The 20634-nt window shown below is 39.5% G+C and overlaps 2 protein-coding genes across 2 annotated transcripts; both read left to right on the plus strand.

Moving 5' to 3' along the window:
• Positions 1–989: 989 nt before the first annotated feature.
• LOC108550849 (leukocyte elastase inhibitor-like) lies at positions 990–4711 on the plus strand. Its single transcript, XM_017904747.1, has 6 exons — positions 990–1022; positions 3471–3681; positions 3783–3997; positions 4051–4230; positions 4300–4435; positions 4508–4711. Exons 1-6 carry the CDS (start codon positions 990–992, stop codon positions 4669–4671), a joined length of 939 nt encoding a protein of 312 aa, XP_017760236.1. The 3' UTR covers positions 4672–4711.
• Positions 4712–6435: 1724 nt separating this feature from the next.
• Positions 6436–19385, plus strand: LOC108550892 (zinc finger CCCH domain-containing protein 28-like). The gene is made up of 3 exons (XM_017904795.1): positions 6436–6528; positions 13748–13832; positions 16193–19385. The coding sequence occupies exons 1-3, from the start codon at positions 6436–6438 to the stop codon at positions 16339–16341; spliced, it is 327 nt and encodes a 108-aa protein (XP_017760284.1). The 3' UTR covers positions 16342–19385.
• The last annotated feature ends 1249 nt before the right edge of the window (positions 19386–20634 follow it).

The raw sequence follows: 20634 nt of genomic DNA on the forward strand, positions 1-20634 counted from the left end.
TCCGTTCTCTCGATGCTGTCAATGAAGAGAGAGAAAAAGAAAAAGTGGCCGAATCGTTCTCACGTGAAAGAGCGCACACTTTAGACGATGCCAAGCACACGGTCGTTTTCTCGAACCTTGTAGATTTTAGACGCTTCTATATTATGACGAACGCCATCAGAGCGAGTGTACCACTCGCATTCTTTTTTTCTACTCTCTATTTCTTTCTCATCTCTCTGACCGTAAGATTACGTTATGTATGTGCATACGTACGATACGTACGTACATACGTATATTTTTGTTCCTGACCTTTTCCGCCTCTACCACAGCTTCTCCTGCGCTTTAGTTGCGAAATTCAGAGGCACGAAGGAGTGATATCTAGGTATATTATCCGTATATCTTATCACGTCGACATCCCGTTCCCACGCCCACGATTTTATCAACAATCGCCACATTAGACTACTCCTCTCCATCCGTTACGATTTTACTAATAATTGTCGGGAAGAAGGTCGATACGCAACATGCCAATTGTGTGTACTCGCGATCGGTTACCTTTAGGGCTGTTCGCAAGTGTAGGAAGCCGGTTGGCGATGAAATTGACGAGATCGATAGATCGTTTGGTTTTGCGGAATTTTTCTGGGGCAATCAAAGCCTCGTTGTTACTTCGATAAATAAATGTAATTATTAGGAAAAATTAGAGACTAATTTAGATAGAGTAGAATTAGCTGTAAAGAAAATTATTAACGTTACGTCTGTGCTAATTTTCGAAATTAATTAGTTGCACCAAGTGCATATAACGACGGAAATCGCAGAAAATGTTAGGTGAAAAGGTCCGTGCAATTTGTTCGACTTTGATCGCCCCAACGAAAATTTCCGAGAGATGTGTATATAGCCGTATGTAAGGATGAAAATGATTGAAAAATTCGAACGTTGGATTTAGTAATTCGATATTCGCGTCTGTGTCCTACACTTTCGACAGTCCGAGAGATAATCGGATGATAAAACGAGAGATGTCGAAAAGATGGAAATCGACCTTCTTCGAGGTAACAAGTATCCAAGTAACCTACCCTTGCGTTCGGTCGGCTTCTTATTCAGCTTCGATTATTATATTATTTCGCCGCTATCGCCTGTGTAAGAAAGTCGCGCGTGTGCCTACTGAATTGTTTTGTAATTGCTTGGCACATGGAGAGAGACCTTTGCAACACGTCGAGCCTCGGTAACCGTGGGTAAAACGCTTTACCGAGCGACCGTGATTCCAAAGGGTGTGTCACCGAAACAGGCTGTATTCATGCATCTCTATTTACAAACCTATGTATATTTTATACATATCTCTATACATATATATATATATAAAATAATCCACGCTTTTGATCGCATCAAGTATATATACATATATTATACAGTACTATACCGCGCCGAGGCCTCCTCACCTGTTTCGATCGCTTTAAAAATTGCCTTGCGATTCAAAGGCGAGAAGAGTGCTACGCAGTATTGTTCGACGATTCACGTATCCTACGCTACGCGACGTTCTGTGTCATCGACTACGAAAAGCAAAAACGAGAAATGCCATAGACACGTATTGATAAAAGAAAAGAAAAAAAGAAAAGAAAATAGAGAAAAAAATAAGAAAGAAATATGGTGAAAAGGTGAAGCAATTCATCAGCATGGTCGAGTAAAAAAATACGGATCGATCGAGGATCGATTTCGTCTTGGAATTTCATAATCGTACCACATTCGTTGACCACGCGCTGATGATTTTCACCATGCTGCATATACATATGTAAGAGTGACACGAAACGTACGCGCGCGCGCGCACAGCCACACGCGCAGCCGCCCTCGCGCGGCCGCGCCGGTTCCTGAAAAACGCCAGAGACTACTCGTCGATGCCATTACGTATCGCGAATACGTAAAATAAATGTTCAATGGCACCGCACGAACAGAGCTGGAGCAAATTAAGCCGGAGCTGCACTCGAATGGCCAGGACGATTTGACCGATGGTTTATCGCCGCACTCTAACGTCCAACGTGTGACGGCCGATCGGTGGATATGAATGGACAGAACCGGTTCACCCGTTGTCCGGCGTAATTTCGTTTCGAATATCGTGATATATTGCAACGGGGACGTATTATTTCCAACGAGACGTCGGGGACTGGAAATCGTGACAGACGACGCTCCGAAGGAGGAGTATAGAGGGTACGTACACACGTGTACACGTGTATACACGCGTCGCGGCCGGATATCGGTTCGGATCGCGGTTCTGTCCGATCCGTATACACCTGTGTCGATATAGAAAAAGATGAAAAGAAAAAAAGAAAGAAGAAGTGATATCGATGGCTTGTGCTCGTACTTTTTTCTCTGTATCTTTCACCGCTATCATGTACGAACGATAATAAAAAAAAGTTTCTTTGCTACATCTCTTTATATCTATTTCTATGTCTTTCTTCACGCAGTCTATCTCTATCTCTGTCTATTTTAATTTCATAATTGCGATTCAGTTTTAACACTCCGACATCGTCGTTAATTCACACGCATGGTGTCTACATATATGTATATACATATATATATATATATACACATACATATATCTATCTGTATATATATATATTTATATGCCAATCACGTGATACGACACAAGAACAGTACACGCAGCTACACGAACACAACACGAAATAATAAAGCTTAAGCGCATGCGAACACGATCTCTTATTATTTACATGAATATATATATATAATATATCTATTGCGGAAAAGCACGACTGCATTTGGTTCGAACGACCGGAAATCGTTCCATTCTCCGCTTCCTTGTAACAACCGGATCTCGTGCAGGAACGAGAGACCATGTTAGATCGTAGCTGAATATCATTGCTGTGAACTGTACTGTATTTTGTTTGTTTCTCAAAGCGTAACACGTGCCATACACCTGACACCTCACCGCCTACACATACGTACCTACATGTACACACTAGCTCACTGGCAAATGGGAGCAAAGAGAATAATTCACAGCATACACTATGCGACCCGATAGCAAAAGCAATCAGTTGCACGTTGAATCGCGCGATCGTTCATAATCTTCTCTTTAAACTTTCTGTTTCATGCTTGCCCTCGCCTGGATTTCCACCGCACGTCTTTCGACCGAAAATTACCACGCATACAATTGTTTGATCTCCGTCCCGACAACGCTTATATTCCGGTTCCATCGACGATTACGATTCCGATTCTCTCTCTGTCAACGTCCACCACGACCGCACACCGGCCCTCCACGCACGTGCCCGAATCACCCTATCCCGCTCCTGAAATTGATCCTGAAACGCCGCACGTGCCTGAGTTATCCGCCCGTTCCACGGAATCTGCGACGACTGCTGCGAAATCCAATCCTGCCTCCTTCTCCGATTAATTACATTCATGTGGCGATTGTGACCATTTCCCCGATCCCTGCACCGGCAACGAAAACCTACGCGTTCCTCATAATTAATATCTTTTATATTTGTAAGGAACTGGAGAATATTAAATTGTATATTGCAAATACAATATATATACAAGATGGATTTGAATTATTGACAGAATTTTTAACAATAGGAAAAGAGGTTTATCAATCTGAGATATCCAAAATTGATTTTAAAAATAATGTAGACACAGCTGAAAAAATTAATGCTTGGGTTAAAGAGAATACAAATAATAAAATATTTGATCTTGTATCATCAAGTAAATTATTTTCATATGTATAAAAAAAATATATATTTAAGTAATTACAATAATTATAAAAATAAAATAATAATATAATAAACAGTGTTTTTGATGTTTAGGTGATTTTAATGAAGATACAAAATTAGTATTAATAAATGCAATTTATTTTAATGCTAAATGGTTAAATACATTTAATACACTGAATACAAAAAATAAAGTGTTTCATGTTACAAAAGAACAAACAAAACTTGTACCAACAATGTTTAACAAGTCTCAATACAATTATGGTAATATACCAACACTGCAAGCAAAATTTATTGAAATCCCATACATGGTATGTTTATATGTATAAATTCTTATATTAGAAACTAAAAAAATATTTTACAGAATACAGATATTGTGATGATAATAATATTACCAAATGAAATAGATGGCCTACAAAATGTGCAATCTAATTTTTCATGGGAAGCACTTGCGAATGCTTCGCGATTCTACAATGATATTGAATTATATCTTCCAAAATTTAAAATTGAATTTTCAATCGATTTGAAAAGTAGTTTATATAAGGTATAAATAATATATTTTATATATTACAAGGTTAAGAATGCTATATTTTATTTGTATTGTAAATTTTAGCTTGGTTTAAAGAGAATTTTTATGTCTGATGCAAATTTTAATAGTATTTCCAATGAACCATTGGTAGTAGATAAAGTTTTACATAAAGCAGTTATAGAAGTTAGTGAAGAAGGTACGGAAGCTGCAGCTGCGACAGGTAAATTTAATCTTTAAGAAAGTGAAACTATATTGCACATACTTTTTTAATACAATTAAATTTATTTTCTAGCTGTTTATATGAGACTAAAACGTGCACTAAATTTGGCAGAATCAGAGGAATTTTTAGTCGATAGACCATTTATGTTTATAATTCAATATAAACCGAAGAATATACCACTTTTCATCGGAAATGTACGAGATATACAGGTTGCGCCACGCAAGGATGAATTATAAATTTTTTTTTTAGATTATAAAGGAGTAATTTTTAAACTAAAGCACATATTTCTGTTTTTTTATATATATATATATACACGCGTACATTCTCCACGTCCCTCTACCATTTACTTTTACCATTTACCTTTACCACCTTCCACTTCGATCCACCGCGAAACTCGCACCCGTTACTACACACGGTTATTTAATCTTTGTGTCGTCACACGCGCTCGCTTCCACATCACGACGATGATAATGAAACGATACACGCATACACGAATACGTACACGCGCGGTCTTGCTCGGACGACGAACGAACCCCGGTGATGGGCCGTCCCGCGAATCCTCCACTTCCGGTCGACCCACGCGCTCCCATACGAACGCCATGTTCCACGCGTGTCGCGCGCGATATGTCCCATTTTCTTCCTCTAATCGCCGATGCGTTCGATACACGACATCCACACACGTACACCTATACAATATCTGGATATTTTGAACGCTGGCTTGGTATGTGTGCACCGCCGCCGCATTATCGCCGCCATGTCCGCCCATCACCCGTCAAACAACAACGGCAACAACAACGATCGCAATTTACTATATAATTTACGACGTATCCGCATATATGTGCACGCGTATACGTACGTATGCGCGCGCGTTTCGTACACCCTGGTACATGCATCCATCCTCTGTCATTAACGAAACACAAAAACGGTATGAACGGAATTCAACGATAAAACCATGCGAAAAATTGTAACGGGCACACGTGCATATACGAACGCGTTCATTCCATTGATCGCGACCCGCGATGATTTTCGATACGTGCACACCACGACGTACACACACACGCGCGCGCGCACACACCCTTTTGTCATCCGCGATATTCACACTGTCATTCCGTTGCAACCGTTGCCCCCCTCGCCGTTCCCCGCCCCCCTACGTCGACTACTTTGTTGTTCATGCACCGATCGGAAAATAACGAAATAACGTAACCGTTGCGACCATGTCCACCATCGAGAACAAAACAAAAATCCGCAAAAAAAAAAAAAATAATGATACAAAAAACAAACAATCACGAACGAAAATAACCACCTCCGCATCCCTTTTTTGGCGGACCATCTTCCAACGAACGATGCGACGACTAATGCGACAATGATTTTTTAAAAATATATAAACCAAACCTATCCTGCTACCAACATAAAAATAATAATAATAATATAATACCAACAACAACAACAACAACTACTACTACTACTACTACTACTACTACTACTACTACTACTATTACTACAACTACAACTACTACCACTACTACTATTATTACTATACTATTACTACTACTACCATTACTATACTATTACTACTACTACTATTACTATACTATTACTACTACTACTATTACTATACTATTACTACTACTACTACTATTACTACTACTACTACTACTACTACTACTACCTACAATATACTCGAATTCTTTTTTTTCCGTGTACATGTACCTGGGTGCTCCGAGGGCACGTTCGGCGTGCTTCACTTTGATTTTGGTGCTTACTCCACCGAATTCTACCGACTGGTAATAAAACGACCACCGAATAAACCGAACCAAAAAACCATAACCATAATCGGTCGAAAAAAATAAAATAATATAAATATCAAAACAAAATAATAATATGTAACGATAATTAAAAAAAAAAATTCTACTACCATCGAATACTTCAAAAAAAAAAAACAAAAAAAAATATGATGATCTAAAAAAAAAAACCGTACCGAACACTGCCTCGTTTGCTGCATGTGGATCGCCTTAGCAGCCTTAGCCACTGTCGGGGCCCAAGTGGTCCCCCAAAACGCTCACTGTGTCGTCTACACAGACAGCTGCGGACAGGTAGACTCATTATTGTAACCAGTTTTTTACCCAGTCTCGGGTCTGCATTAGAAGCGCCAGACGCTGATTGAACAGGTGAAACGAGTTTTCGAGATGCATGCGTGGTAATGTGCCTGTGTTACCTCTCATTTATGTTTTTTTTTCTCTCTTTTCTGTTTTTTTCTTTTTTTTTTTTTTTTTTCTCTCAATCTGTCGTTTGTTAATAACCATCCTGTCCCCGCGGACCAGGACCGCGACCCGTTTAGCCGTATGGTGTTTCTGTGGTGTAGCAAAAGAGAGACGCGTTCCATGGGACGTGGGGATATTTTGGGGTTTCGATGGAACCCAAGACGATCTCTCCCGTCCTTTGGTCCCGCGACCATAAGAGACCGTTTATCTCTCGCGCAGATCGTCATGGTGCTTTGATGCAAGCCCGAACTTTTAATGCTGCTAACCTTCAAGGTTAACAGGGGAGAGGGAGGCGTTCGATCGTTCTGAGGTTACGTCGTGCATACTTAATTCCGTGTCTATAAACAAATTTCCCTCTTCCTTTACTGCTTTTCCTTCTTCTCTCGAACGAGATATATACGTTTGCATCGGGGAACCGAGAAATTTTCCGTGATCGTGAATCGCGAATTTTCACCAGGGATAATTGGAACGATCGAACCTTCCTGAACCTTCGGTAACTTTGGCTAACACGTAGCTTTTGGGGGCATCTCCCTCACGACTGCTCACCGCAACTATAACTGCGAATAACCACTGCCTTATCTGGTGTTTGTCTATTATTATTATTATTACATCGATAATTATTATTATTGTTATCATTATTATTATTATGCTATTTCGAAAGCGTTGTCGTCACCCCCCGCCCCCCGCCCCCCTTACAAACAAATACCTATTCACGAAGAAAGAGATGCACGCTTCTTATTCAGTAATTAGTACGAACCTTGCCATTAAATGGTTTGCCATGTATTTTATATACATATATATATAGAGAGAGATTATATACATATGTATTGTTACTATACATACTTATTATTATATCATGCCATTGTCTTGATTACGCTTCTTTCATTAACGTTGCGCGTTAATTGTGGACTTTATTGTCGGGATACGTCTAATGCAGCCGCATCTGAAGTGCAATTATAGACACGATGCTTCCAGGCTAATGATGTTCGAACGAACCTTTGAACTAATGCTTCTGTTTACTTTTGACCTTTCCCTTTCTCCTTCTCGCTTCTGGATACAGGCAAAAATTTTTCTTTGTTCTTCGGGTAGAAATCGGTGAAACTGGTATAGTTTATTCGTTCCCCCTTTTTTTGTGTTATTTCGAGATTCGTTTTGTACACCCGTATAGTAGTGTCCTTCTTTTTAATTTGCATTTTGCCATGAGAAACACGAGTTTAATTATTTTTATGTATCGTGACATCTGTGACTGTCCAACGTGGCTTTCTATTATTAAAGAAATATTTGAAGGATTTGGATTATCGAAATAATTTGTAAGAATTTTTCTCATAATTAGATAACCAGAGAAATATAATTATTGGCAGCGAATAGTTCAATTTACTACCGTGTAAATTTGAAATGTTTCGAAATTATTTTTAAAGTAGAATTTGCTTCCACTTTTCGTTAAAAATGGGAATATTACACGCGGAAAAATCAAACCAATCTTGAAATCACTATGGAAAGGGAAAGATAGAATTACCATTTTCGTCTTATCGATTTCTGCATGAAAAATAACGATATTTATTTCTTTACCATTAATTTCACAGAATCATTAGTTCGAAGGGTATTCTAAACACCATTTACCTTGAAACATCCTGTATATTTTATTTCTCTACCCTAAAACGCTTTAGTACTTGAATTAATTTGTCCCTCTCCCCCTTTTCTCTGCATCTATTGTTTTTCTTTTTTTTTTTCAATTTTTTAATCGCACTAGAAAAATTTCTCACGGTTATGGACCGTTGTTACGTAATGTCCGAACATGTATTGCATGTATATTAATATTAATAGTCCCTGTATTAGCATCGGTTGCGTGATCTCGCTTTGAATTACATTGATTTACATGAAAACTCGCGAGCTTAAATTTTTTTAAGCAGAAACAGGATGCGATCGAGTCTGTCGTGCAATCGATGAAACTAATGATCTTTTCGTGGAAAAATAAGACGAAGATCTGAAACAAAATTTCCCCTCGTCTCGAAAATTCGTCTTTGAGAAAATCGATCTTGAAATTATAATAATTAAATTCAAGCTTACCAAACGACGATTTAATAAGAAATTATGATATAAGAATTAGAAATATTCGGTATTAAATACCCGATGACACTGTAGAAATTTATTACAGTTTGCTTATTTTATTAATCACCGTCACTGCAATTTCTACTTTTGTTAACATCTAAATTAAAATCGCAAGGTAGCAAAGTATCTTAAAATTTAGTTGAACATGTTACTAATTTATTGCATAATCGTTCGATTCATGAGTAGAATAAATCATAATTAACATAAGCCAGGTATAATGTCTGTAACAAGAGGAATAATTTTCGACAGTACCTTAACCGATAAAATAAACGAATGGCGACAAAAATTTCGTACAAAAATAATTTTCAAGCAAATAAAACGTTTGGTAATCTTGAATTTAGCAATAATATTCTACCAAAATAAACATTACAAGAACGACAATAAAATTCATTCTCTCGGAAACGCTCCAAATTCCCGCCACGTGCTAAAAATCATCCCTTTCACAGTTGTACGACAGACACCATTATATCCTGCATATCACGACCCTTTTACGCGATTCTTTTAAAACAATCAAGTCAAATTCCATAAAAACGACAATGGCGTGATCCTCTAAATTGAACCGTGCAGAACACGCGTGTTTTAACAAGAGCAGATGGAAAAAATAGTGCCATCGCACGGGTAATAGTTTTTGTCAATTTTCAAAACGATTCTCCACGTGACGTGCAACACTTTTTTCCCGCTCTCTGGACGCTCTCCAGACCATTCTAATTTACCGCTGTCGCCAATCGAAAACACGGAACAATCCTGTCGCTTGCATAGAGAGCTTCTGACGCATTACGTAACCGGGAAAACGAGTGGCAAAAAAAAAAAAAAAAAAAAAAAAAAAAAAAAAAAAAAAAAAAAAAAAAAAAAAAGAAAAAAGAAAGAAAATGAAAAAAAAGGAAAAAAAAAAGTTTGAAAAAAGTCGGAACATGGGACCAAGAATCAAAAAACGCGTGCCCGCGGGTTTCTCGCTGTAGCGTATATCTCCTATTCATCTTTTTTTTAATTTTATTTTTTTCCTTTGTATCTTTTTCATTGAACAACAAGCAAAACGCAGGGAACACGTTGACACAAAGCTTTCTATCAATCTAGCAAGAAAGAAAAAGAAAGAAAAGAAAGAACGAAAGAAAGACGCGTGACGATCCATGCATCGATCGTCCGCCATCTTTGCACATCTAACGATCTCTCTCTTCGAGTCGCTTAGACGTATTAGAATGATATGATAGAATTTTGATTTTCTAGTACTCTCTCCTTAACGTTTTAATCACATGTTGTTCCTCTATGTTTGAACTATTTTATTCGTGAGCATAATCAGCTCTGTTGTTATGGTTGCGGAGTCGCAGTTAACCTAGTGTTGAACTTATTTGCAGTAGAATATTATTAATTTGACAGCTTTTACGACATCCCATCTCCACATTTTTTATACGAATGCCAATAACCGCTGACTTTTGTCCAGCCACCAACGGGCGGTTTGGTTCGCTGGCGTGGATAGCTCGCTCACAGTGGATTTCTTACCACCTTTCTCTGTCTTCTCCTATGTCTATCTATCTATCTATCTATTTCTATATCTCGTTTATTTCCGTAGCTTTAGTAGTGAGTGGATGTGTGTGTCTAAGTCTTGTAATTCACGCACGCGAACCAAAAACCCTTTCGGCGGTCCTCTCAAGTCGGCTTTTGGCAGCACACGAATTGCTTGGGTGATGAGGAGGGGCTCCGTTGTCTCTGCGCGATCCTCCTCCCCTCGAACGAACGAACCAGCGATCTATAGATCGTACCAAAGAGTCTCCCTTCTACTCGAGAGATCTCGATCTCCTCGTTTCGTTACCGTCTCTTATCTCTTGTCATTAAGTCGTTACCACGATTCCGTTCAGACACCCAACATCATCCTCGCGGAGTCCTGCGCGTAGGGGCAGGGGATTTTCTTCTTTCCTGCTCTTTTTTTTCTTTTTTTTTTCCTCCCCCTCGTCGTTTCTCATCATTTTCCACGACGAGTACCCTGCCAGAGGCCTGTCTGTTCGATCGGGGGAAGACGAAAACACGCGAGAGGGACACGATCATCGCGAAATAAGATACCGGGCGTGTGGACTCTGTTAATCGCGGATCTGATCGATCACCCAAGCAGAACGAACCAACCCCCCTTCTCCCGGGCCATTATTTGCATGACCAGACTCTGTGTTTGTAGCAAATTATCTCTTACGCAGTTGCAAAAGTTATTACATAGTTATTATTCTTACTCTTGTTACCGTTATTCTTCTGATTATTACGATTAGTCTCGTTATTCTTATATCTGTACCATTATTCGCTGTTGTTATCATTTTTGTATCTTGTTTTTCGCGCGAGGATTCCTCGTTTACGATCATTTCTCTGTCCTTTATTTTTATTCTTTCACTTTTCTTCCTCTTTTCCTTATTCCTTTTTTTTTTATCATTCTCTGTTGCAGTTTGCAATTGGTTTAATCGCATAACACACGAGAGAAACTTGATCGATGATCGCTTCATAGAGAGAGACGAGGTTTAATTCCAGCTGCAGTTTTTTGTTTTTCTTTTTTTAGTTTTTCCTCTCGCTCTCTCTTTCTCTCTCTCTCTTTCTCTCTCTCTCTCTCTCGCTCCCTCTCTCTCTCTCTCTTTCTTTATACGAGTTACTTATTTGTTTACTTATACATTTTTGTTTTTAATATCTCTCATTAGACGTATATTTTGCACGCTTCTATGGTGAGCCTATGGTACTACTACTTTCGCCCGCGACGATTACATCTTTTGATGCTCTCTGTTACCATCGACCCAAAACGGTTAATTTCATTCTCATTGTTATCCTCGTTCTCGTTATTTTCCTCTTATACGTTTGTTTTTTTTCTCTTTTTCTTTTTTTTCTTTTTTCCTCGTTAATCTCTCTTCCATTTTGTTCGTTTTCTAATCTCATTTTTGTTTACACATACATATATATATACATATATATAATACTCTGTCTGGTAGGTTGTTAACCGCTTCTGACCTAACGTTTTTTGCTAACACCGATACCAGTTCTCTGGAATTTGATGTTTAATCTATTTTTTTGCTGCATTTGTCTATATTCATATATTCTCTCGGGCATATACATATATGTGTACGTGTGTGTTTCTGTGTGTGTGTACATATAATATGCATACATCTTTCGCTCGGGGGTAATCAAAGGAACGGACAGTAGCGTAGCTGGGCGGAGATTTTTCGCTTCACTTGAGCCTTTTTATTTTCATCGTTCGAATCTTCCCTTTGTTTATTTCTCTTATTCATTTATTCATGTATTTTTTCTTCATGTTTTTTACATCCTCGTTCCTCGTTTCAGCTAGTCTATAACTGGCATTTTTTCTCTTTTTTTGCGTGTCTTTCTCTTGCCAATTCTTTCTCACGTCTTTAATCTGTTATTTATTTATTTATTTTTCCTCGTTCGTCAACATCGCATCGAGAAACGGTTCTTCGTAATTCGTCGTTCTCGAATCTCCATCGTGTGTTACTCGCCGAGAGACTCGTGCAACGGAGAAAATTATTCGAGAAAGAGATTTAAAAAAAAAAAAAAAAGAGAAAGAAAAGTGAAAGATATATTCGTATGCTCGTGCGTATGTTCCCTAGCCGCGCTCATATTATATATATACATGCACACCAGTTTACGTATTACGATTGTTGTTTTTCATCTTGCTACAACCAGGTTTTTACGTTTTAAGTCACTGTTTAACACTCCATTCCCCAGTCGAGAGAGTGAAAAACAACGGAAACAGCTTAGATCAGCCACGATCATTGCTTTCCCGTATTCCACACACAGATTTTGTTAACATTAAAACTTCAGTCTAGTCGTTGTGCTGAATGGCCCGCTGAGAAGAGGGCTTCCACACCTGATTCGCAAATTGATCGATATATCGTCCTATAATAATTGGAATCAGATTCGTCCAAATTTAATCAACCCGATTTTATCGAATTTTTCCACGCAAAAGTATAATTTCGAATTTAATTTTCGCACGTCCCCGATATTCGGCAATGTGTAGCTATTTTCTAAAAATTCGTAACGATACTTTGAGTATTTTTCGAAAAAATTTGCGAATCCAGCGATCCTCGTTTATAGGCACGCTCCTTGCACACAAAGTGTTGGGAATGCTGAGACAAAAAAAAGGGAAAATCGAAAAGGGAAAAGATGACAAAAAGCAGAAAAAAAGATTACCATAATTACAGACTCACGCGTGAAAAACCGTTCGCGTAGACAAGTGATACGAGTCCTTTGTTCTCGCCCATTCGAATCTCACCAATTCCTTCAATGAACGTGTAACGTGTCGTGTCGTATCGTAAGAACGATCACGGTAGATAGCAAGCTGATGATTGACTTGCTCGACGTCGATAACGAATGCAAAAAAAAGACAAAAAAATATAGAGAAACCGATCAGTTTTAGAGTACAATGTCTCGACTCACGATAGAGAAATAGGGAATGACCAGTTTGAAAAAGAAAAAAGTTCTACTGCAAATTTTCCTCTTAATTCGACCTGCGCGAACAGTCGACACCGCGAATGGATATTCCACGAACGCTGTCAGGAATAAAATATAAAAAGGAAGAAGAAAATATTCGTCGAAATCGTTCGATATCCATCGTGCCTGGTCGATTATTCGCGTACCAGTAGCAATTAATTAATATTCGTATACGATCCGATTTTTTAGAGCATGTAATATACCGTGAATATGCTCTAACACTGAACTGAGTTTGAATGTGCGTGTCCAATGATTTCCAATGAACGCGTGCGCGTGAATGTGGGCAAAAGGCAGGACACTTGTCTTCGCCCTGTGTGCTCGTTGAACAGCGTGAATGGCGTGTGCCTGCCTTGTGTGACTGGTGCGAGACAATGTGAGAGTTGTTTTTTTTTCCCTCCTTTTCCTTGTAACTATCGTTCGCGAGCACCTCGACAGTACCAGTTATAAAAGTACCTGGCACATTTTCTTTCAGTTACTGGACACCCTCCCGGTGTGCCAAGATTTTAATCGACAAGTGTGCAACCGTCCCGCCTGCAAGTTTATCCATCTCAGTGACGGTGAGTTTCACGGCCCGGTGGCGCTAGTAGTCCGGTCGGTTCCCTTATGCGGGAACATGGCCGTCGTCGTTGTAAAACCCAAGCTTATTGTACCTTCTCTTTTCTTTCTCTCTTTCTTACGCCTCTCAATCCATTCTTCCACGCTTTCTTTCATTCTTTTCTCCCCCTCTTCTTTTATTTTCTCTTTCATGTACGTTGATTAATTGAAATTGTCGAGATTGTGTTCCTTTCAGCTACACGAGACGGTGAGTACAGTGTCATAAGTTGTTATTATGCGTTATTAGCGAGATTAAGGGGTGTCGGGCGAAACATCTGCTACGTGCAAGGTGCACCGATGGTATATAATGAGAATTCGTAGCGGTTTTGTATTATCCTTTTGCCGGGTTTCCTTCGTCCCCAAGAAAATGAGTTTGAGATATTTAAAAATTCAAAGGAAGAAGATAGAAAGCTGGCTAGTTGGATTTTTTAATTAAAACTTGAATCCGATACCGATTGAATATTTATCGAATGTGTATAATTGAATAATTTTACAGCCAAATGTGTATGTTTAACGTGCATAAGAGTGTTTTAAGCTGGAAGTTTCTTTGGAAGAGGTTTGATTAGATTCTTAATCTTCTGTTTGTTTTTCGGAAGCTTATGCTCGGTTTATTTGAAAAATGAAATTCTTTCGAGCGTAGAATTCGTATTAATTACACTTGATGCACTGTCTATTGTGGTGTATTGTAGCGTACGAGATAAAAAGGGTAATTCGTATTCAACAACTTGTGTTTATATTTTTTAGCTCAGTTTTACATCACATGTCCTGTTTCGACGGGATTATACGTTCTTTATATATCAAATTGGACGTCTGGTCAAAGGCCATTTGTATTTTGCGACCATTTTGCAGTTGACGACCACGCATTCACCGCAAAACAATCATGCCCGCAATATGCGACGGATGACAAATCTATTGGTCACCGCTGTTTCGAACTGCACGCAACTTTATCAATGTTACAGATTACTCGACTAGCCGTGACTAGGAAAAATAATAGATTACTTCCAGTCTATCGATAACCGAATCACTCACCTTCAACGAATGTCCACGTTACAAAAAGTAGTATATATCTATCGAATCTTCTACCAGTGGAGCATTAATAATTACCGATGATTATCTATAAACGCATTCTTCATTTGCGAAGAGAAATCCTGTTGCTCGAAATCCAAAATATATTTAAATAACGAACGTGAAAGATATTTCAAAATTTTCTAAATCCCGCGTAATTGATCATAAGATATCAAAATATTTCCTATTATATAAATTCTAATATACAAATCGATATACTCGATTCGCTCTATATATTATCGATTCGACTAGTATTAGGATTTAATTTTTGACTGAATAATTTGCCACTTCGATAATATTGCAATGACAATTGAACTATAAATGATGAGGGAATTTTGCAAAGTTTAAGACACAAGACAAGAATACAGCGAGTATACGCGACTCACGATCTTCTTGAGAATAATTCAGCTATTGAAATTCCAGCACGACGGAACTGTTCTCCCTGGAATAAGTAGACAACCAGATGGATAGATAGACTATAGGACGGTTCAGAGACGAACAGCCACGATTATGGAATTATCTTTTGTTCATTCGCCGATCTCGCGAATTTATCGATTCGACTCGCTGTGTACCCTTTCAACCAATAATTTATTTTCTCTTACCTTCTACCTTCTCTCGTTTTACAAATATTTTTATTAACTCAATCGTATGGTTTCTTCAAAGCCACGATTCGATCGAAATAATTGCCTGGTCTAACTTCTTCCTTGAATTTTAAACTCTTTCTCGAATAAACTCGCGGTAAAGGGTATAATCAGCATGGTAAATTGAAAAGCTTTTACAATTTCAAAGGAGAAAATAATCCTAGTAACATACGCAATACCATTTCGGCACCTGAAAATCGTGTAGAAACGAGTTTACCTTTAACACAGCTTGCCACTTACGTTAATTGCATTAGACATTGTACGCATAATCGTTTAACCCTTTGTACTCGAAAGGATTTCCACACGACAACCTCGCGTGCGAGCTGTCGAATGCTGAATAATGCTTCGAAAATCAATTTCCCTAGAAAATCGAAGGTGGAGAAGGTAATACTAATTTCAGCTAAAAATGTCGGTACCTTGTAAATATCGGATAGCGAACCACTGTTCGAGTCCAAAGGGTTAATCGCTTCCCAGTTCTCCACGAACACGAGATCGGGAAGCTACGCGTAAAAGTACGCCAAGATCTCTCTTATTACGAAGATCAGCGCGCACTAAAACCCAGCGAAACTGCAGCTTATCTCGGTGTCCCTAACGAATGATCGTTTGAACTTTTGCAGGAAACGTGGAGGTGATCGAGAATCGCGTGACCGTGTGCAGGGACGCAGTGAAGGGCGCGTGCATGCGACCCCAGTGTAAATATTATCACATACCGGTCGCGTTGCCGCCAGCGCCTCTGATGGCGATCACATCGCCAGCGACGCCCTAGTTACTCCTTCTCGTTTAGCGGATATGTATCTATCACGACGAGGCGAGCAGTAAGAGAACCGGCAGACACTCGAGTGAAACCGAAAGAGAGCAGCCAGAGAACGGAAAGGGACTTATATCGAAAGACAAACAAAAAAAGAGGAAAAAATCGCAAAACTGAAAACAAAAAAAAAGCAACGAGCAGAGAGAGAGAGGACGAGTGAGAGAGGTATATAGAGAGAGCCACTACGAGAGAACAAAGGAACAAGAGGTTCTCGAGCGCGCGTTTCGCCGGATCACGATCGGCCTGATCGTCGAGCAAGATCGACGAGAACAAAGAGAAAAGAGATAGAGACGGATCAACTGGAACGCGTGTTTCGATGTTTTCGTCCTCATCGTTCTCTTCGTCGTCGTCGTCGTCGTCGTCGTCAATAGACATCGAAAGGAGCGATTCGATTCTATTTCATCCTCCTCTGCGAATCTCCTCGGATGCGTAGGTTTTCGTCGAGCCAGATAGAGATCAGGAGAAAAGGCGAGCGTATCGAACGCGGATCGAAGAGAAAGAAAAGGACCAGAGGAACGAAATCGTGGCTCGTTGTTTCGCCAGTTGGAGAAGGAGTCGTACGAGTTCGTTCCTCTTCCCTGTCCTTTTTTCTCTTACCCGTGTCGTCCCTTGAAGATAGGGAGAATAGACGGGTAACAGGTGAAATTCGTTCGTGACAACGATTCCCTCGGGTCAAGAGTTTCTCTTCTAATAGAAGACAGTTCTTTGTCAGCTCCTCTAAGTGATCCTCGCTAACTTCTTCTCGTGTTTAGCCGCCATGAAGCGTGATTTAGGCTTGGAGTGCCTAAGGGGTCAGACGGTCGTCTGCCCGCGAGAACGTGTTTCCCGATATCACGGGACAAAACGGTATTTTACTCGTGTGAATTGGCCACAGATCGGGGATGCAGTATCCCTGACTGGAGCAGATGCATCGAGTGGGTCGTCGAAATTGAAGATCAGCCGCGTCGCGTCAGCGAGAGAAACGTCCTCGAGAGGATGCTCGAAACACGTCCGTCACGATCGAGTGCCAGTACACGAGGTCTTCCTTAATCCTGCCTCCTTTCCTCCTTCGTTCACTTAGACTTCCATGAAAGAGAGCCATGACTAGAATAGTCTGCAGACGATCGTTGAAGATTCAGCGGATTATCTACAGACTCAGACCCTCCATCTTCGATATCAAGATATACTTTCCCCAAGTTTCGACAGTCAATCGTTAGATCGCTAGATGAGTTCCGGTTCCAAAGAAACCCATCGGCCATTTTCCATTTTTGACGCGTCTCAAGTTCATTTCTTACGCGTGTTACTCATCCTTGCTCTCTAATTATTTTAACGCGTGATCATTTTGTATAAATATTTACTTTTTAATTCCTAATACAGAGTCCATTATGATCGATAGAGTTACAGTTGCCTTTCGAAAATTCGCGAATTTCTATAGATCAAGATTTTTCATTATACGTCTATTTTATTCTCGAGACTTTCTCTGTTTTTCATCTTCACTGTACTCCCTCGGATTTCTTAACACTTTGACTATCACGCACTTTTTATATAGTACTCTCAGGGGGCCACGAGGAAGTTTCTATTATTCTTAGGATATAACGATGAATTATCAAAGAATATATCAAAGAAAACAAAAACGGTGCAAATTATTAACGTTTTCTATTCAAAGTTCTCTATTTCTTTACGTTGTTCAGATATGCAAAAATTGGTTAGAGTAAAACAAATATAAATTTGAAAAGTTAGTATCGCTGGACACCGATGACCATTATGGTCCCACTGAGGAGACAAGCGTAAACCCTCATAGCAGTCAACGTGTTAAAAATCTAGAGTACTATGTTCTCGATACTCTTCTCTCTTTTTAAGCATCATCATCTATCACCGATTTTTTCGGTTCATAGTGATCCCGAGAGATCGTTTGAATTTCGAAATATCCTCGATTTACGAAAGCTCGTTAAATTTTCGTTCGATACTTTCGTTAGTCTAAAGTGGTAATCTTATTCCATTTCGATGTACCATGTTCCCAAGATTCCTTCTCATCTGATGTTTCCAATCACGCGTATCCAAGTGGATCATTTATTCTTGAATCTTGTGACTGATTTCCAAAAGCATAGATTTCCTTTGAAAAACTTCCATTAGTCTCGAGTGTTCGACTCGAGGTCTTTATGTTCTTCCACGTTGATCGAATGCTGGCAGAAGGAACGAAAGGAAGCTTTGCCAGATGGTCGTGAGACACGTTTTCGGGGCAGAGAGGCGAGTATCCACGAGAGAAACACGAGGGAAGCTCGGTTGATGTTCCGTAAGATCCTGCTACTATTATGTGTACATATATTATACACGTACTATGCATACAGAGGGAAACGTGGTTAGGAGTTATACGATCCCGTGGGAACAGGGTATTCCGAGTTGCAGGATCGTAAAATTTCTGCACGTTCGTGGCAATCGAACGAATTCATACCGTGCGAGTAGGCTGGCTGAGACCAATGGGGAATACTTGGCGGAATTATTTAACCCTTTTGATGTTGCCACTGCTTCGAGCGTTCTATGGCGTTCCAGTGAATCGGCAAGCATATCGAAAGAGAGTCTGTTGTTTTCGACGACTAGCGTGGGGAAATATGTATCGCGATTCTTCTGCTATTATTGTAAATATTTCCTATAATATATAACATAAGCGAAGGAGCTCCGATGCTCCTTGTAACCGATGGTATCGTTTCACGGAGAAATTACATTTTTCAAAGTATTGCAATTTCATTAAAGATTCGCATATGTATCGCGGATATTCACATTTTTTACTTTCCACTCGAAGCACGTATATTTATAATCGTAATTACATTAATTATTTACTTCTTCCTTTTATATCTTTGCTATAATTGTTAAATACGATGACGAAGAGTAAGACTCGTCGACACTTTCCTTAAAAAATCATTCGGATTCGGGCTCGAACAAGGATTTATTCGTCTCTCCGAATCCAAGGAGGGTCGAATAAACGGTCAGCATCAGGAGGGTTAGAGCATCGAGCAACCATAAGTCCGGCAGAGTCAGAATTATAGGTAACGAACTTCAAGGGATGCACGTCGAAGGCAAAACCCCCCAAAAATATAACGAATAACGAAGTTTTTTATACTCGTATATACACTAAACGAAATCCGCTGATATTTTCTTTCTACACCGACATAATCGCTCGCGTGCGCGCGCGCGCGCCTTTCGTGCTTGATCCGTCGCACGCGCGCGCGCACGCGCCGTGGAGGCATTGATTTCGCGAATAAAAAGAAAAATGCAAAAAAAAAAAAAATATTTGGGAGGGAATGATGAAAGCAGAAGGAGGGAAAAGGAACGACGCGAGAGTGAGAGAAGAGCGAGATACGAGAGACAGGATTCGATCGTGGATCAAACGACGAAACGATTACATACACATTACACATATTATATATATATATATAAATATATACATAAAGAAGAGTATATCCTTCCGTGGAAGGAACGAAGCCTTACGACGGTGGTTTCCGGCGACTCTCGACTTTCGAAACGTTCTTCACTCATTTATTCCACTTCTTTTTCACGTTTTCTCTACATTTCGCGAAGAGAAACGCCGAAAATCTACACACTCTTAGGCGAGCAAACGCTATTTAATTACTAACACTACGACAAATGTATATGACGAATGTATGTATATATACACACGTATATCGCATGTATATATATATATACATATGATATAAGAAATTATATATTTAATTAAAAAGTAATGGAATTTTTGAGGGGACGGAAGCTTGTCGCGCTCTGAAATCGGTAGCGGACGTAAGAGCAGCGGCAATGGGAATAAATTAGACAGGATGTTAATAGAAAGAAAGAAGCGCAACTAATAGAGAGATTTAGCGACGAGCTGAGAGAAAAGGAAATGTGAGATATCGTTTTATATCGATCGCTATTCGCGAAACGAACTCGCGCCTACGAAATCCTCCTCGATTCTTACGTTTCTTTCGATCGCGTTGATCCTTGCGTTTTCTAATTACTCGTTTCGATAGGGGATAAGTTTCGTTCACCGCGATAGGCGTGTATCCACGATTACAACGATCGATCGGATCGATCGATCGATCCTCTCCCGATGTCGCGCGAAGGACCCGCCGTCGACAAACAAAGTCTTTCGTCGTTCTTACACACGTTTTTCACGCTTTGTCGAAGCTCCTTCGCCCCGTCTCTGTTTCACGATATTAACTATATTAATGTCCGTTTTTATTTTTTATAATACATATAGGAACGTTAACTGATATTAGATAT

This window comes from Eufriesea mexicana, unplaced genomic scaffold (genome assembly GCF_001483705.2).
Source record: "Eufriesea mexicana isolate 0111107269 unplaced genomic scaffold, ASM148370v2 scaffold4744748305, whole genome shotgun sequence".
Lineage (NCBI taxonomy): Eukaryota > Metazoa > Arthropoda > Insecta > Hymenoptera > Apidae > Eufriesea > Eufriesea mexicana.

Excerpts from the sequence above, each read along its gene's own strand:
- LOC108550849 (XM_017904747.1), top strand. The coding sequence starts at position 990 with ATGTCGAAAAGATGGAAATCGACCTTCTTCGAG. Across the intron at positions 3,682-3,782 it reads ATTTGATCTTGTATCATCAA|GTGATTTTAATGAAGATACA; the intron begins GTAAATTATTTT and ends TTTGATGTTTAG. Across the intron at positions 3,998-4,050 it reads TTATTGAAATCCCATACATG|AATACAGATATTGTGATGAT; the intron begins GTATGTTTATAT and ends AATATTTTACAG.
- LOC108550892 (XM_017904795.1), top strand. The coding sequence starts at position 6,436 with ATGTGGATCGCCTTAGCAGCCTTAGCCACTGTCGGGGCCCAAGTGGTC. Across the intron at positions 6,529-13,747 it reads ACACAGACAGCTGCGGACAG|TTACTGGACACCCTCCCGGT; the intron begins GTAGACTCATTA and ends ATTTTCTTTCAG. Across the intron at positions 13,833-16,192 it reads GTTTATCCATCTCAGTGACG|GAAACGTGGAGGTGATCGAG; the intron begins GTGAGTTTCACG and ends GAACTTTTGCAG.